Here is a 14,249-nt window from a genome sequence, read left to right as displayed (position 1 = left end):
AGAGCTCACAGATGGGCAGAGAACCTCCGTTGGGTGCGTCACCATCACAGAGAAAGTCTAAAAAATAACATATTGGTTCTATTGAAATACAAACGGGGCCGGCGGACAAACAGAGGCGGGTCTCTACTTATCCAATAAATGGACCTTGGGGAGGATAACCGGAGTCTACACACCGCCAACAACTTCTCGTAGTTACGATACAGCCAGGAGGGGGCAGCCTTGTGCTCCTTCACTTAGGATAAACCAGGTGTAGGAAGAACTGACTTAGAAGGTCTCAGTGTGGAGCAGCCGCATAAACTTAGACTAGAGTGCGGTTATGTTCCCGACCGTTGTTACTTAGCACACATAAGTCTATCCGAGAAACCCATAATGGTGACCGGACCCCGGTACTGTTAGAGGTTCGCCTATAGAGCAATCCCATATGCTCGGAAGACACCCCTCAATAATTACCCTGGTGACAATCCCTCAGCAAACCAGAGTCAATGAGCGGGTATGCCCAAGGTGACTGGATGCCAACTGGCAGAGATTAGAAAAGGTACAGCAGAGGCCTAAGAGAGACAGCATAAAGGTAAAGAAGCCGGACTTATAAATTCACCCTCCACCAGCCAGACAGACCAGGTCCGACTATAAACTGACTGTATTCTGTTCTAGAATCGTGAGAAAAGAAGGAGAAACTCCCTACGCGATTCCTCCGGCATGTACGTGACGCCGTCTACTCAGGGGTCTATATAGAGTGCCCCGCAGATGGAGTTTAGAGCCAAAGTGATAGATTCAGATAAGCAGAAAGACCGCCACCATGGTGACCGGTAGCATGAGATGCTAACCTATACAGTCAGTCCACCATCAGGGCTGACGGTTCCTCCATCTATTTGGCATTTTCTCCCGTTCTGAGGATTGTCCTATTATGGACTACTTGTGGTGGGATTTCTCAGTTGTCTTTTAGGATTGCCTCTAGTCCTTTTCGGGCCTTTTTCTACTGAGATTTCCCATGTCTTTATATTTTACTGAGGGAGGCTTGAGTCTGGCCCTAGAGGGTCTTACAATACATAGGGAGGTGCTTGAACTCCAAAGATAGAAAAAGAGCTAATGCTCTGAAGTGCTGGATATGCCGACCTGTAGGGTCTCTCAGTAATCTTCTTGCTTACTGGTATATAGGAGGGCACAGGGCACATTATGAATGAATCCATCACGATTGTTCCTAAATTATTTGGTTCTTGAAGAATTATAATCAGTACAAGGAAACGCGTCGGACCTTATTCTTATTGTGGTAATTATCAAACCACCGATCACAATACGCTTTTGAGTCGTCTCTTAAATAGGAGTTAACTTTTGGATCTTTTTACGTATGGTGCCGCCATTTTTATTGGCCAGCACTTTGGGTTTTTTGCACTGTATCTCAGCCCACTATCCTTGACATAGATGACCACTCAGACGTGGCTTACCGGCTAGGTAGCAATTGCTGCTTACATGGTATAGCCTATATTGTTCTGTTTGGCAATGTCTTCTCATATACCTGTGAGCCTGTATTCCGCCATGCGTTTAGAGGCAATGCCAGCATCTGGAGCAAATATTTGGTCACCACCCAGAATAATAATAGTCATTTGAGATCGGTGGGGAATATCGTTCTCACTCCACTGATCGCATTCCACATTTCACGCCCGGGATTGGGTGATTTTTCCTTTTCCGTCTTTGGAACAATAAGCAAATAATTGGGATTCTACTTTTTGTATTTTTGTTGTTTTTTTGTAGCCCTTATTTTAATCATTCTAATAAAATGTAGTTTCAGGGTTTTGAAGTGTGAACATGTAGAATGCAGACAAGCGTAGGCCCTGCGTTCATCAGTGTCTTTATTATTAAATACTGCGTACGTTTATATACTTAACAGCATAACAACACGCATCGTTAATGGATACAAGAACACGGTGTGAACGCTCCCATAAAGGAGGCAACAGAGCGAGGGGTTTGGTCTTGAAACAAGAATATGCATGAAATGGTCACTTCACTAGACCTCCCGGCCCTTCATTGGAGCATCCAGCACTTAATTAAAGACTCCGGGCCTTTTAATTTAGCCCCCCGCCCTCTCACGATTGGCGCTTCTCTGTAGGTAATTCTCCCCGTGACCCCGGAGTGTGCCATAAAGTCACGTGACAAGTTTTCAGTGGATCAGTTTCAGTGTGAATCTACATTAGATGGAAGATCCAGCGATCGGAGCGACTTCCAACGAGGCCGGTCATCGGTGCTGGACTAGCCGGGGTCTTACCACCAACCGCGGGGGATTTACTCATGTAACGGTGTGGAGAGTATACAGAGAATGGCGCGATCGAGGAAAACATCCAGCGAGAGGGGATCCTGTGGAAACAACTCATCACTGAAAGGGGTCGGAGGAGGATGTCAGGAATCGTTCTGACCAACAGGCTGCACAGTCAGCTGGATACAACGCTGGAGCTCCAACTAACGTGTCCGAACGCACAACTCGCCGTTCCTCCGCACGGATGGTATAACAGCGGGCGACCAGTTCCAGCGCCATTGTGTCTAAGAGAACCAGAAGGACTCCAGCGGGCAAAAGAGCACAAAACTTGTATCACTGAGCAGCGGAAAACATCTCCTGGTCAGATGGATCCAGATTTCTGTTGCTGATGCGAGGTCAGAATTTGGCACAAGCAGCATGAATTGCTGACCCCTTCCGGTCAGCCGGTCAGAACATGTCAGCACCGCCATCTAATCTGCAGCTTCCTGTCCGCAGGGGCCGGTATTCCTGCAGGAGGATTTAATCACTTAAATGGAAATGTGGCAAATGTGGAATCTTTGCCACAACAAATTGCTGTGGATCTGAAGGCCAACGGAAGGAGTCCAATGCTACTAGATGGGGGTAATAAAGCGTCCATTCGGTGTAAAGTTGCTAAAAAGTTGCCTCATGTTGTTTTTCATCTGGATCAATAAGTTTTTACGTTTTCTTTAGGTCTCCAGACATTTGGCTCTTTGGCCACAAATCAACGGCGTCTTGATTGTTTCTTCCTCTCTGTCAGGAATACGGGAAGAGCGAGAGAAAGGAAAAAAAATGGAGATGCTGCATTAGCGCCCGCGCTGTTCCGGCCATTAATAAAAGTTTTGTCAGGTGGTGAGTTTTCTATTTTTCTTGGAGTCACCGCAAGTCTGCCTGAGTGTGACTGAAACAATTTGAAACCGCGAGCGCGGACGGACAGGTAATCCATTTGAAAAGCATTAGAGCAAGATTTTTGACAAATTTCAATAAACCCCTCGCCGTGTTCACTCTATCACAGTTAGGAGCGCGCGGGGCTGCGCAGCCGCTGGTCAGTCTGATGCTAAAACGGCCAATTTCAGACTTATTAAATTGCTTTGGTCAGGAACGCTGCTAAATTAGAGGGCAGCGAGGGCTTCACCCCATCCGCATATAAGACTTTATACAAACATCATTAAGGGCCGAAGCTGCCAAAGTCAACTCAGGCAAAGCACCCGGAGAACGCAGTTAGTCCTTGAGACCAATGTCAAGGCTGCTGTTTGTGTTGCAGGCCACCAGTCACACTTCTATCAGCCCCGGGTCAGGCTTCTGGATTGCAATGCAAAACAAATCCACATCAAAATCTGAGGGAGGCGCCGTAATTGGTATCCAGGACACCCCCACACTCGTATTCTGCCAGTCATAACTTTTAAAGCATACAGTACCTGCGCTTTAGGTGACTATTCAGTATAAGCTGATGTATATAATGAGGAACAGCACTATATTTGGCCACTACATGACTTGCATCCTGCATTTCCATCTCTGAGCTGGTGGGTGTAGACTGCTGCTATGATATCTCCATCCACTGTACACATAGGGGAGCAGGATCTCTTCTCTATCTCTGAGCTGCTGGGTGTAGACTGCTGCTATGATGTCTCCATACACAGTACACATAGGGGAGCAGGATCTCTTCTCTATCTCTGAGCTGCTGGGTGTAGACTGCTGCTATGATGTCTCCATACACTGTACACATAGTGAGCAGGATCTCTTCTCTATCTCTGAGCTGGTGGGTGCAGACTGCTGCTATGATGTCTCCATACACTGTACACATAGGAGAGCAGGATCTCTTCTCTATCTCTGAGCTGGTGGGTGTAGACTGCTGCTATGATGTCTCCATACACTGTATACATAGGGAGCAGGATCTCTTCTCTATCTCTATGCTGGTGGGTATAGACTGCTGCTATGGTGCTCCATACACTGTACACATAGGGGAGCAGGATCTCTTCTCTATCTCTGAGCTGGTGGGTGTAGACTGCTGCTATGATGTCTCCATACACTGTACACATAGGAGAGCAGGATCTCTTCTCCATCTCTGAGCTGCTGGGTGTAGACTGTTGCTATGATGTCTCCATACACTGTACACATAGGAGAGCAGGATCTCTTCTCTATCTCTATGCTGGTGGGTGTAGACTGCTGATATGATGTCTCCATCCACTGTACACATAGGGGAGCAGGATCTCTTCTCTATCTCTGAGCTGCTGGGTGTAGACTGTTGCTATGATGTCTCCATACACTGTACACATAGGAGAGCAGGATCTCTTCTCTATCTCTGAGCTGGTGGGTGTAGACTGCTGCTATGATGTCTCCATACACTGTATACATAGGGAGCAGGATCTCTTCTCTATCTCTATGCTGGTGGGTATAGACTGCTGCTATGGTGCTCCATACACTGTACACATAGGGGAGCAGGATCTCTTCTCTATCTCTGAGCTGGTGGGTGTAGACTGCTGCTATGATGTCTCCATACACTGTACACATAGGAGAGCAGGATCTCTTCTCTATCTCTATGCTGGTGGGTGTAGACTGCTGATATGATGTCTCCATACACTGTATACATAGGAGAGCAGGATCTCTTCTCTATCTCTGAGCTGGTGGGTGTAGACTGCTGCTATGATGTCTCCATACACTGTACACATAGGTGAGCAGGATCTCTTCTCTATCTCTGAGCTGGTGGGTGTAGACTGCTGCTATGATGTCTCCATACACTGTACACATAGGGGAGCAGGATCTCTTCTCTATCTCTGAGCTGGTGGGTGTAGGCTGCTGCTATGATGTCTCCATACACTGTACACATAGGAGAGCAGGATCTCTTCTCTATCTCTGAGCTGGTGGGTGTAGACTGCTGCTATGATGTCTCCATACACTGTACACATAGGAGAGCAGGATCTCTTCTCTATCTCTGAGCTGGTGGGTATAGACTGCTGCTATGATGTCTCCATACACGGTACACATAGGAGAGCAGGATCTCCTCTCTCTCTGAGCTGGTGGGTGTAGACTGCTGCTATGATGTCTCCATACACTGTACACATGGGCGAGCAGGATCTCTTCTCCATCTCTGATCTGGTGGGTGTAGACTGCTGCTATGATGTCTCCATACACTGTACACATAGGAGAGCAGGATCTCTTCTCTATGTCTGAGCTGGTGGGTGTAGACTGCTGCTATGATGTCTCCATACACTGTACACATAGGAGAGCAGGATCTCTTCTCTATCTCTGAGCTGGTGGGTATAGACTGCTGCTATGATGTCTCCATACACTGTACACATAGGAGAGCAGGATCTCTTCTCTATGTCTGAGCTGGTGGGTGTAGACTGCTGCTATGATGTCTTCATACACTGTACACATAGGAGAGCAGGATCTCTTCTCTATCTCTGAGCTGGTGGGTGTAGACTGCTGCTATGATGTCTCCATACACTGTACACATAGGAGAGCAGGATCTCTTCTCTATCTGTGAGCTGGTGGGTGTAGACTGCTGCTATGATGTCTTCATACACTGTACACATAGGAGAGCATGATCTCTTCTCCATCTCTGAGCTGGAGGGTGTATACTGCTGCTATATCTCCACACACTGTACACATAGGAGAGCAGGATCTCTTCTCTATCTCTGCGCTGGTGGGTGTAGTCTGCTGCTATGATGTCTCCATACACTGTATACATAGGAGAGCAGGATCTCTTCTCTATCTCTGAGCTGGTGGGTGTAGACTGCTGCTATGATGTCTCCATACACTGTATACATAGGAGAGCAGGATCTCTTCTCTATCTCTGAGCTGGTGGGTGTAGACTGCTGCTATGATGTCTCCATACACTGTACACATAGAAGAGCAGGATCTCTTCTCTATATCTGAGCTGGTGGGTGTAGACTGCTGATATGATGTCTCCATACACTGCACACATAGGAGAGCAGGATCTCTTCTCTATCTCTGAGCTGGTGGGTGTAGACTGCTGCTATGATGTCTCCATACGTTGTACACATAGGAGAGCAGGATCTCCTCTCTCTCTCTGAGCTGGTGGGTGTAGACTGCTGCTATGATGTCTCCATACACTGTACACATAGGAGAGCAGGATCTCCTCTCTCTCTCTGAGCTGGTGGGTGTAGACTGCTGCTATGATGTCTCCATACACTGTATACATAGGAGAGCAGGATCTCTTCTCCATCTCTGAGCTGCTGGGTGTAGACTGCTGCTATGATGTCCCCATACCCTGTACACATAGGAGAGCAGGATCTCTTCTCTCTCTCTGCGCTGGTGGGTGTAGTCTGCTGCTATGATGTCTCCATACACTGTATACATAGGAGAGCAGGATCTCTTCTCCATCTCTGAGCTGCTGGGTGTAGACTGCTGCTATGATGTCCCCATACCCTGTACACATAGGAGAGCAGGATCTCTTCTCTCTCTCTGAGCTGGTGGGTGTAGACTGCTACTATGATCTCTCCATACACTGTATACATAGGAGAGCAGGATCTCTTCTCCATCTCTGAGCTGGTGGGTGCAGACTGCTGCTATGATGTTTCCATACACTGTACACATAGGAGAGCAGGATGTCTTCTCTCTCTCTGAGCTGGTGGGTATAGACTGCTGCTATGATGTCTCCATGCACTGTACACGTAGTAGCAGTCTACACCCTCCAGCTCAGAGATAGAGATCCTGCATTACTATGATGTCTGCATACAATGTATACATAGGAGAGAAGGATCTCTTTTCTATCTTTGTGTAGTTCACTCTCATAAGTAACACCTGCATGGTGGACATTATATAGCAGTACTGAACAGTATAGATGTGATTTTAGTAGCTGCGAGACAGTATACCATTACCTACTACTAGCTGCAGCAGTGTCTCTAGGTCTTTCAGTTTCTTTCTCTCTCTTTGCTCCTCCTCCCGCTCTCCTCACCATAGACTTCTATGGTCAGCATGTAATCTGATCAGTCAGTGACATGTTAGTCCATCTTGTCTACCAAGAGGAATATTAGCAGCTTAAAGGTAGAAGCAGCACAGAAGCCTGATAGAGGAAGAAAGAAGCATTTTCTATGATATATTAGTTTCTTATATTCACCTGTACTACTGGCTTTTTGCGCCAGAAGTTGTACTTTTCCCAGGTACATAAGTGCTTAATGTTTGGCAGCCGTGAGGACTCTCTTTTGGCCGCTGTCATGTTCATTTTCCTCAATTTAATTGTTGGGTCAGCAAAAAAAAAAAAAAATTAAATTGTACATCCTCCTCCAACGACACGAATGTCCCGTCTACTTGCTTCTAGCGGTTGCAGTTTCAGCGATACCAAATACGCACTGAGAGTTTATATGTTTTATCGCTGTCATTCTATAAAAACATGTTTTTTTCCCGTAACACCAGACAACGACCAACAATCGTCATCGATTCACAATATGGAGCCTCGGGGTTCCAGCGACGTTTCTGTTGATTTGCTGGGGAAAAAAGGTTGCATGGGTTCGCCCATGTCCCAGCGCCATCATCGTGCTGACAGTACGCAGATTCGTATGTCACAGAAGCAGTTGGGGTCTGATGGCCGGGACCCTCCTTGATCCTCAGAACAGGAGAGTCCGGTCCCTTTTTAGCTGTGCATGTGCTTAAGACAATAGAAGATACAGGAACAGCCAAGCGAGCCCGCGAAGCTGCTTCCCCATGAGGGGCCGCTTCACCTCCAGGAACGGGGAATCCCAATTACCAGGATCATCAGGGATCCCAACAATCAGACCCTGTGAATCAGGCTTTTATGGCACTTCCAAGTTATATAGTCTTACAAAAGTCAAAGCTAAGAAATCTCCTAAAAAAACAGTAAAAAACCATGAGGTGTTAACCCCTTCAGGACCAGTGCATTTTTTTGGCCTTCAAGATGACACAAAAGTTTGAATTGTTCGTCTCGCCATTTCAGGACCAATAACGTATTCCTGAAGCAATGCAGAATGTTTCTATAGGCACTATCTTGGGTTACATATGTGTTAGCGCTTAACGTTATTAATTTAATATGGGGTGGGGCTGGCAAAAAAAAAAAAAAACACACACACTACTCCACCATGGTTTCCCCCTCACCCTTTTATGTTGTCCATTACTGACCTATGACAAGTGTTTACATTTATAGGACCTGTTGTGATGGTTATGGAACTAACAAATGAGTGGCATTATATATTGTGACAGTGCAGTTAGCAGAATGACCAGCAGAGGTCCTTCTGCTAAACGGCCGAGAGATAACACCTGTGTGGGTGTGGCAGGAAGGACAGAAAAGCTTGGGTTCCTGTCATACTCATTGGTCGTGACTCCTTGAGGCTGGAGGAGAGCAGGTCAGATCCCAGAGGGGCATATAGAGACCTGATATGGACAATGAACTGTAAAGTTGGGCATTAGGCCTGTGGATAAAGAGGCCCGGTCTTGTGTTTAGTTAGCAGCCAGGTGGTATGTGTGCGGTGCAGCCTGTAAATACAGTGTGAAAGCTGTCCAATGTCAATGCTGAAAAAACACAAGAAAGGGTTTTAAGGAAAAATACACAGTGGGTGCAATATTCTGAGGGCTGCCAACTGTCTAGAGTGAAAGACGGCCGTGCTGAGCGGGTGAGAATCCCCAGATTGTCGCTACATGTTACTGCATTTAAATACAACCCTAATTCCAAAAACCATGGGATCTCACAAAGGTCGGGCGGGGCCGTGTCTACAGCTGTGTAACATCCTGTCTTCTGGGAAGTGAGGAGAACAATCGCTGGAGTTTTGGGAGAGGAATGTTGTCCCCTTCTTGTCTGATGGAGGATTCTATCTGCTCTACAGTCCTCGGGCGTCTTTAAGGATATTTTGTTCCCTAATGTGCCAAATGTTTCCTTTTGTTGGAAGGTCTGGACTGCAGGCGGCCGGTTCACCCCGGACTCTTCTCCTGTGAAGCTGTTGTGATGGATGTAGTATATGGTGGAAGGTCTGGACTGCAGGCGGCCGGTTCACCCCGGACTCTTCTCCTGTGAAGCTGTTGTGATGGATGTAGTATATGGTAGAAGGTCTGGACTGCAGGCGGCCGGTTCATCCCGGACTCTTCTCCTGTGAAGCTATGCTGTTGTGATGGATGTAGTATATGGTGGAAGGTCTGGACTGCAGACGGCCGGTTCACCCCGGACTCTTCTCCTGTGAAGCTGTTGTGATGGATGTAGTATATGGTGGAAGGTCTGGACTGCAGGCGGACAGTTCACCCCAGACTCTTCTCCTGTGAAGCCATATTGTTGTGAGGGATGTAGTATATGGTGGAAGGTCCGGACTGCAGGCAGTCAGTTCACCCCGGACTCTTCTCCTGTGAAGCTGTTGTGATGGATGTAGTATATGGTGGAAGGTCTGGACTACAGGCGGTCGGTTCACCCCGGACTCTTCTCCTGTGAAGCCATATTGTTGTGATGAATGTAGTATATGGTGGAAGGTCCTGACTGTAGGTGGCCGGTTCACCCCGGACTCTTCTCCTGTGAAGCTGTTGTGATGGATGTGGTATATGATGGAAGGTCTGGATTGCAGGCAGCCGGTTCACGCCGGACTCTTCTCCTGTGAAGCTGTTGTGATGGATACAGTATATGGTGGAAGGTCTGGACTGCAGGCGGTCGGTTCATCCCGGACTCTTCTCCTGTGAAGCTGTTGTGATGAATGTAGTATATGGTGGAAGGTCTGGACTGCAGGCGGCTGGTTCACCCAGGACTCTTCTCCTGTGAAGCTGTTGTGATGGATGTAGTATATGGTGCAAGGTCTGGACTGCAGGCAGTCGGTTCAGCCCAGACTCTTCTCCTGTGAAGCCATGCTGTTGTGACGGATGTAGTATATGGTGGAAGGTCTGGACTGCAGGCAGCCGGTTCACCCCGGACTCTTCTCCTGTGAAGCAGTTGTGATGGATGTAGTATATGGTGGAAGGTCTGGACTGCAGGCAGCCGTTTCACCCCGGACTCTTCTCCTGTAAAGCTGTTGTGATGGATGTAGTATATGCTGGAAGGTCCGGACTGCAGGCAGTCGGTTCATCCCGGACTCTTCTCCTGTGAAGCCATGCTGTTGTGACGGATGTAGTATATGGTGGAAGGTCCGGACTGCAGGCGGCCAGTTCACCCAGGACTCTTCTCCTGTGAAGCTGTTGTGATGGATGTAGTATATGGTGCAAGGTCTGGACTGCAGGCAGTCGGTTCAGCCCAGACTCTTCTCCTGTGAAGCCATGCTGTTGTGACGGATGTAGTATATGGTGGAAGGTCTGGACTGCAGGCAGCCGGTTCACCCCGGACTCTTCTCCTGTGAAGCAGTTGTGATGGATGTAGTATATGGTGGAAGGTCTGGACTGCAGGCAGCCGTTTCACCCCGGACTCTTCTCCTGTAAAGCTGTTGTGATGGATGTAGTATATGCTGGAAGGTCCGGACTGCAGGTAGCCGGTTCATCCCAGACTCTTCTCCTGTGAAGCCATGCTGTTGTGATGGATGTAGTATGTGGTGGAAGGTCTGGACTGCAGGCGGCCGGTTCACCCCGGACTCTTCTCCTGTGAAGCCTTGCTGTTGTGATGGATGCAGTAGATGGTGGAAGGTCTGGACTGCAGGCGGACGGTTCACCCTGGACTCTTCCCCTGTGAAACCATGCTGTTGTGATGGTTAACGTGCGGTTGTCATGGCAGCCAAGGGCCTTTTGAAAGGCCTCAGGGCTGCTATTGCAGAATGTCTATCAAGCCATGCCTGTGGCACGGCTTGATAAAATGCCTGTCAGATCGCAGTATAATGTAATACTATGGCATCACATCATACTGCAGGAGCGATCCAAGCAGCGAAAGTTCTTGTAAAAATTAGTTTGAAAAAGTTTTATTAATTATTTAAAAAAAATAAAAGGTAATAAAAAAGGATTTATAATAAAAGAATCTAAATAATCAAACAAACTACATATTTGGTATCGCTGCGTCCATAAAAGTCCAATCTATCAATGTAACACATTATTTAACCACACGGCAGACGTCGTCAGAAAAAATAGATAAAGCCTTATATTTACAGCTCTTCCCCGAAAATCACTGCCAGGGTTGCTGGCAGACTATCGCTTTCAATGTGGCCGCCTGCAGCAGCAGCGGCCCCATTGAAAGCAATGGAAGAACCTTTCAATCCTCTGCCACAGCTGTCACAGTGTTTACTGACAAGGGGACTCCCCGCGGGGAATACTGATGCACAGGACGGACCTATGGTGCACGCATGTCCTGTCTTTTGCAGGTTCTCGTGTTTGCACGCCTGTAAAACGCAGACATGTGAACACACAATAGGGAACCACTGGTTCTAACAGACGCATGGTCTTGTGCGCGCGTAAACACGCTCTTGTGAACGAGGCCTTCAGGTGTTAAAGGGTTTTTCCAGGACTTTGAAGAGCGTGCATAGACTTAGGCCTCATTCACACTTGTGTATTGGCGCTCAATGCAGACAGCTTAGACCTCACTGATTTACATGCACTGAAAAAAACCACAAACAAAACTGTCCATGTGAGCCAATGGGAGCGCGTCTGCGCGGACGTATTCACTGCGAAATTACGAATCAAAGCAGGAAATATCAAATCAATGGGGCTGCTTGTGTTCACACATGTGCAAACATAATGAATATGTGCGCAAAAGAGACGCAATACGCTAAGAATCCACACGGTTTTGGTGCACGAAACCTCTGCATATTTAACGGACTGAAACGAAGTAGAACCGTGTGAATGAGCCCTTAAAATGTATACTTCCTTCAGAGGCCTCCGGAGGGCGCTGGAGCTCCAGTCCCATGCTGTATGACCACTCAGCCAATCACAGCTTTAAGTGGCCCTGGTAGAATCCCCACTGAAGCTTGTGATTGGCTGAGCGGTCCCGCTGTCTGACCGCCCACCGGCTCCTTTCTGAGCGGTACCCCCGCAGAGCTGCTGGGAGCAGGTAAGTATTAGTTTTCTTCTTTACTTTTTAAAGTCCCTGAAAGCCCCTTTAACTGCGGGGACCATTTACAGAGCCGCATCCCAGTGGTTGTAGGAGTGCAGCTGCGTACGGTCATCCCCCTGCTGGTCACCACATGGAAATGACGGCCGTGCCCAGGCGATCACCTATTATTTTACTCACTTGTATAGTGCATACATAGTCCACAGTGCAGTACAGCTAGAAGTTACATCGGGCCCCGTCTCCATAGTGACGCCACAGTCTATATTCCCCACACTCACTCATATTGGACCAGAAAACCCCATGGCAAACCCTGCAAACATACAAACTCCATGCAGATGCTGTCCTTGGTGCTACTGGCTGAGCAGTCCGTGTAGTAGTATGTGAGGGTGCAGGAAGGGGTTAACCTACTCACCCAACAACATTGTAACTTGTGAAGAAGTATGGCGCAGTCTGTAACTTCTCCTGCTCTGTAATCTCATACAGCGGCGGCTCATCACTCTGCCGCCGGCAGGGAACGCCATTATGAACCGGACAAGTACATATCCCTCCATCTCCTGGCAGACAGATCTTACAGTAATGACTTCTTTACAATCCAATATAAGAGTGCCGCCGCTGAACGGATGATCCCGCTCACGCTTTATGTTCATGGTGATCGCAGCCATACCAGCTAATTCCAGAAGACAAATGGCTTTGTGCGGCCCGCCACGCAGTGCATTCTGGGAGAAACAATCAAGGGGGCCGACGAGAAGGAAGAAAAAATAATACACATGGAAGAAAATGCATGGCGATGAATAATTCATACCTGTAGCAAACCACAAAGTGCGCGTAGGCCGCGACAATCCAGTTGTGATGGCCCGCCACGATTAGTACTTTCCGGGGATCCACTGGGAATCCTGCAGAAGGAGAAGCAAAATATATATATGTAATGCCCAGACAGCAGCTTACCGGCAAACCCACAAGAAAAATGAGGCCCTTCCGGAACACGCTATTACCCGCAGCCCTTCATCACGCGCGCCGCGATCTGCATTACCAAGTGAACTTACAGCTTGTTGTTCGTTGCCATTTTGAACGCTGATAAAAGATAAGAAATTGGATTCCCAGATGAGATTGGTGGCCGAATGAATGCAGCCTTGGCACGGAGCGAGCGGGGGAGGGGAGAGCGTGCATGCTGCCTCCATTTATCTACAGGTGAGGCATGCGGCTGGCAAGTCCCGTAATTGCATCACCATCACTGATCCATCACCGCTCCTCAGAGCTGAACTCATGAGACCGTCCTCCGGTGAAATGGGGCTATTGGAAGTGACACTCGCACTAAATCATAAGTCTCTTAAGTACAAACTGCCAGCCATACTTAATAACCCGAGTTTTGCTCAAACACGGCAATGTCTACAAGTGCGCGGCGCTTACAAACATCGCTTCTGCATTTATCCCCGGCTCGAAGCGCTTCTTAAGAAGAACAAGAAGTGCTGAGAGTCTGTCGCTGCGGTGAAATGTCACGCGGGGAACATGATCTCTTCATTAGGCTGACGACGGCCCCCCGTCTGCTGCCAGCGGCGCCCGCGACTTCCTAGAAAGGATGGTTATGGCGAGTCACAAGTGCAATGTGCAGATAAGTGCCTGTCGGGAGCGGCTCCTGGAGGTACAGCGCCTGGCGGCAGCGCCGGCGGAGGCTCCCGCTCGCTCGCTGATGCTTGCTCGGCTCCGGTTGTACATCTGCTCTGCTTAGATCCCCAGCGGGGCAGAAGACGTTCCACTTGAATGACCTATTTTCGTGGTGAATCAAGTGATTGGGTCTTACGGAGCGGCGAGGAGGATGCAGAAGCGGCCATCTCTGTGTCCTCGAGGCTCATGGAGCAGCAGAAGCATCTGATGGAAGGTGTAGAGCGGCGCTGAAGGGTGCAGATAATTTGGCTTATTTTTCCCTTTTCCACGATTGTCTCGTCCGTAAAGCGTTCTTGCGCCCCAGGATGCGCACCGCCCCAAGACTGAAGGAAACATCTCACATCTCCTTGGGCCCCAGACTCTCAAGTCTGTCACACGGGCGCCAACAGCGGACCTGTCGATCCTGGG

The 14,249-nt window shown here is 48.4% G+C and overlaps 1 protein-coding gene across 1 annotated transcript in view; it reads right to left on the bottom strand.

Moving 5' to 3' along the window:
* The window catches only part of KCTD3 (potassium channel tetramerization domain containing 3), a 93,430-nt gene that overhangs the window by 30,780 nt on the left and 48,401 nt on the right, over positions 1 to 14,249 (bottom strand). Inside the window, exon 8 of the mRNA XM_066595068.1 lies at positions 12,982 to 13,072. Coding sequence (XP_066451165.1) covers positions 12,982 to 13,072 — 91 coding nt within the window. The remainder of the gene's footprint in view (positions 1 to 12,981; positions 13,073 to 14,249) is intronic.

This window comes from Eleutherodactylus coqui, chromosome 3 (assembly GCF_035609145.1).
Source record: "Eleutherodactylus coqui strain aEleCoq1 chromosome 3, aEleCoq1.hap1, whole genome shotgun sequence".
NCBI classification, from domain to species: domain Eukaryota; kingdom Metazoa; phylum Chordata; class Amphibia; order Anura; family Eleutherodactylidae; genus Eleutherodactylus; species Eleutherodactylus coqui.
This window is presented reverse-complemented; position numbering and strand designations above follow the sequence as displayed.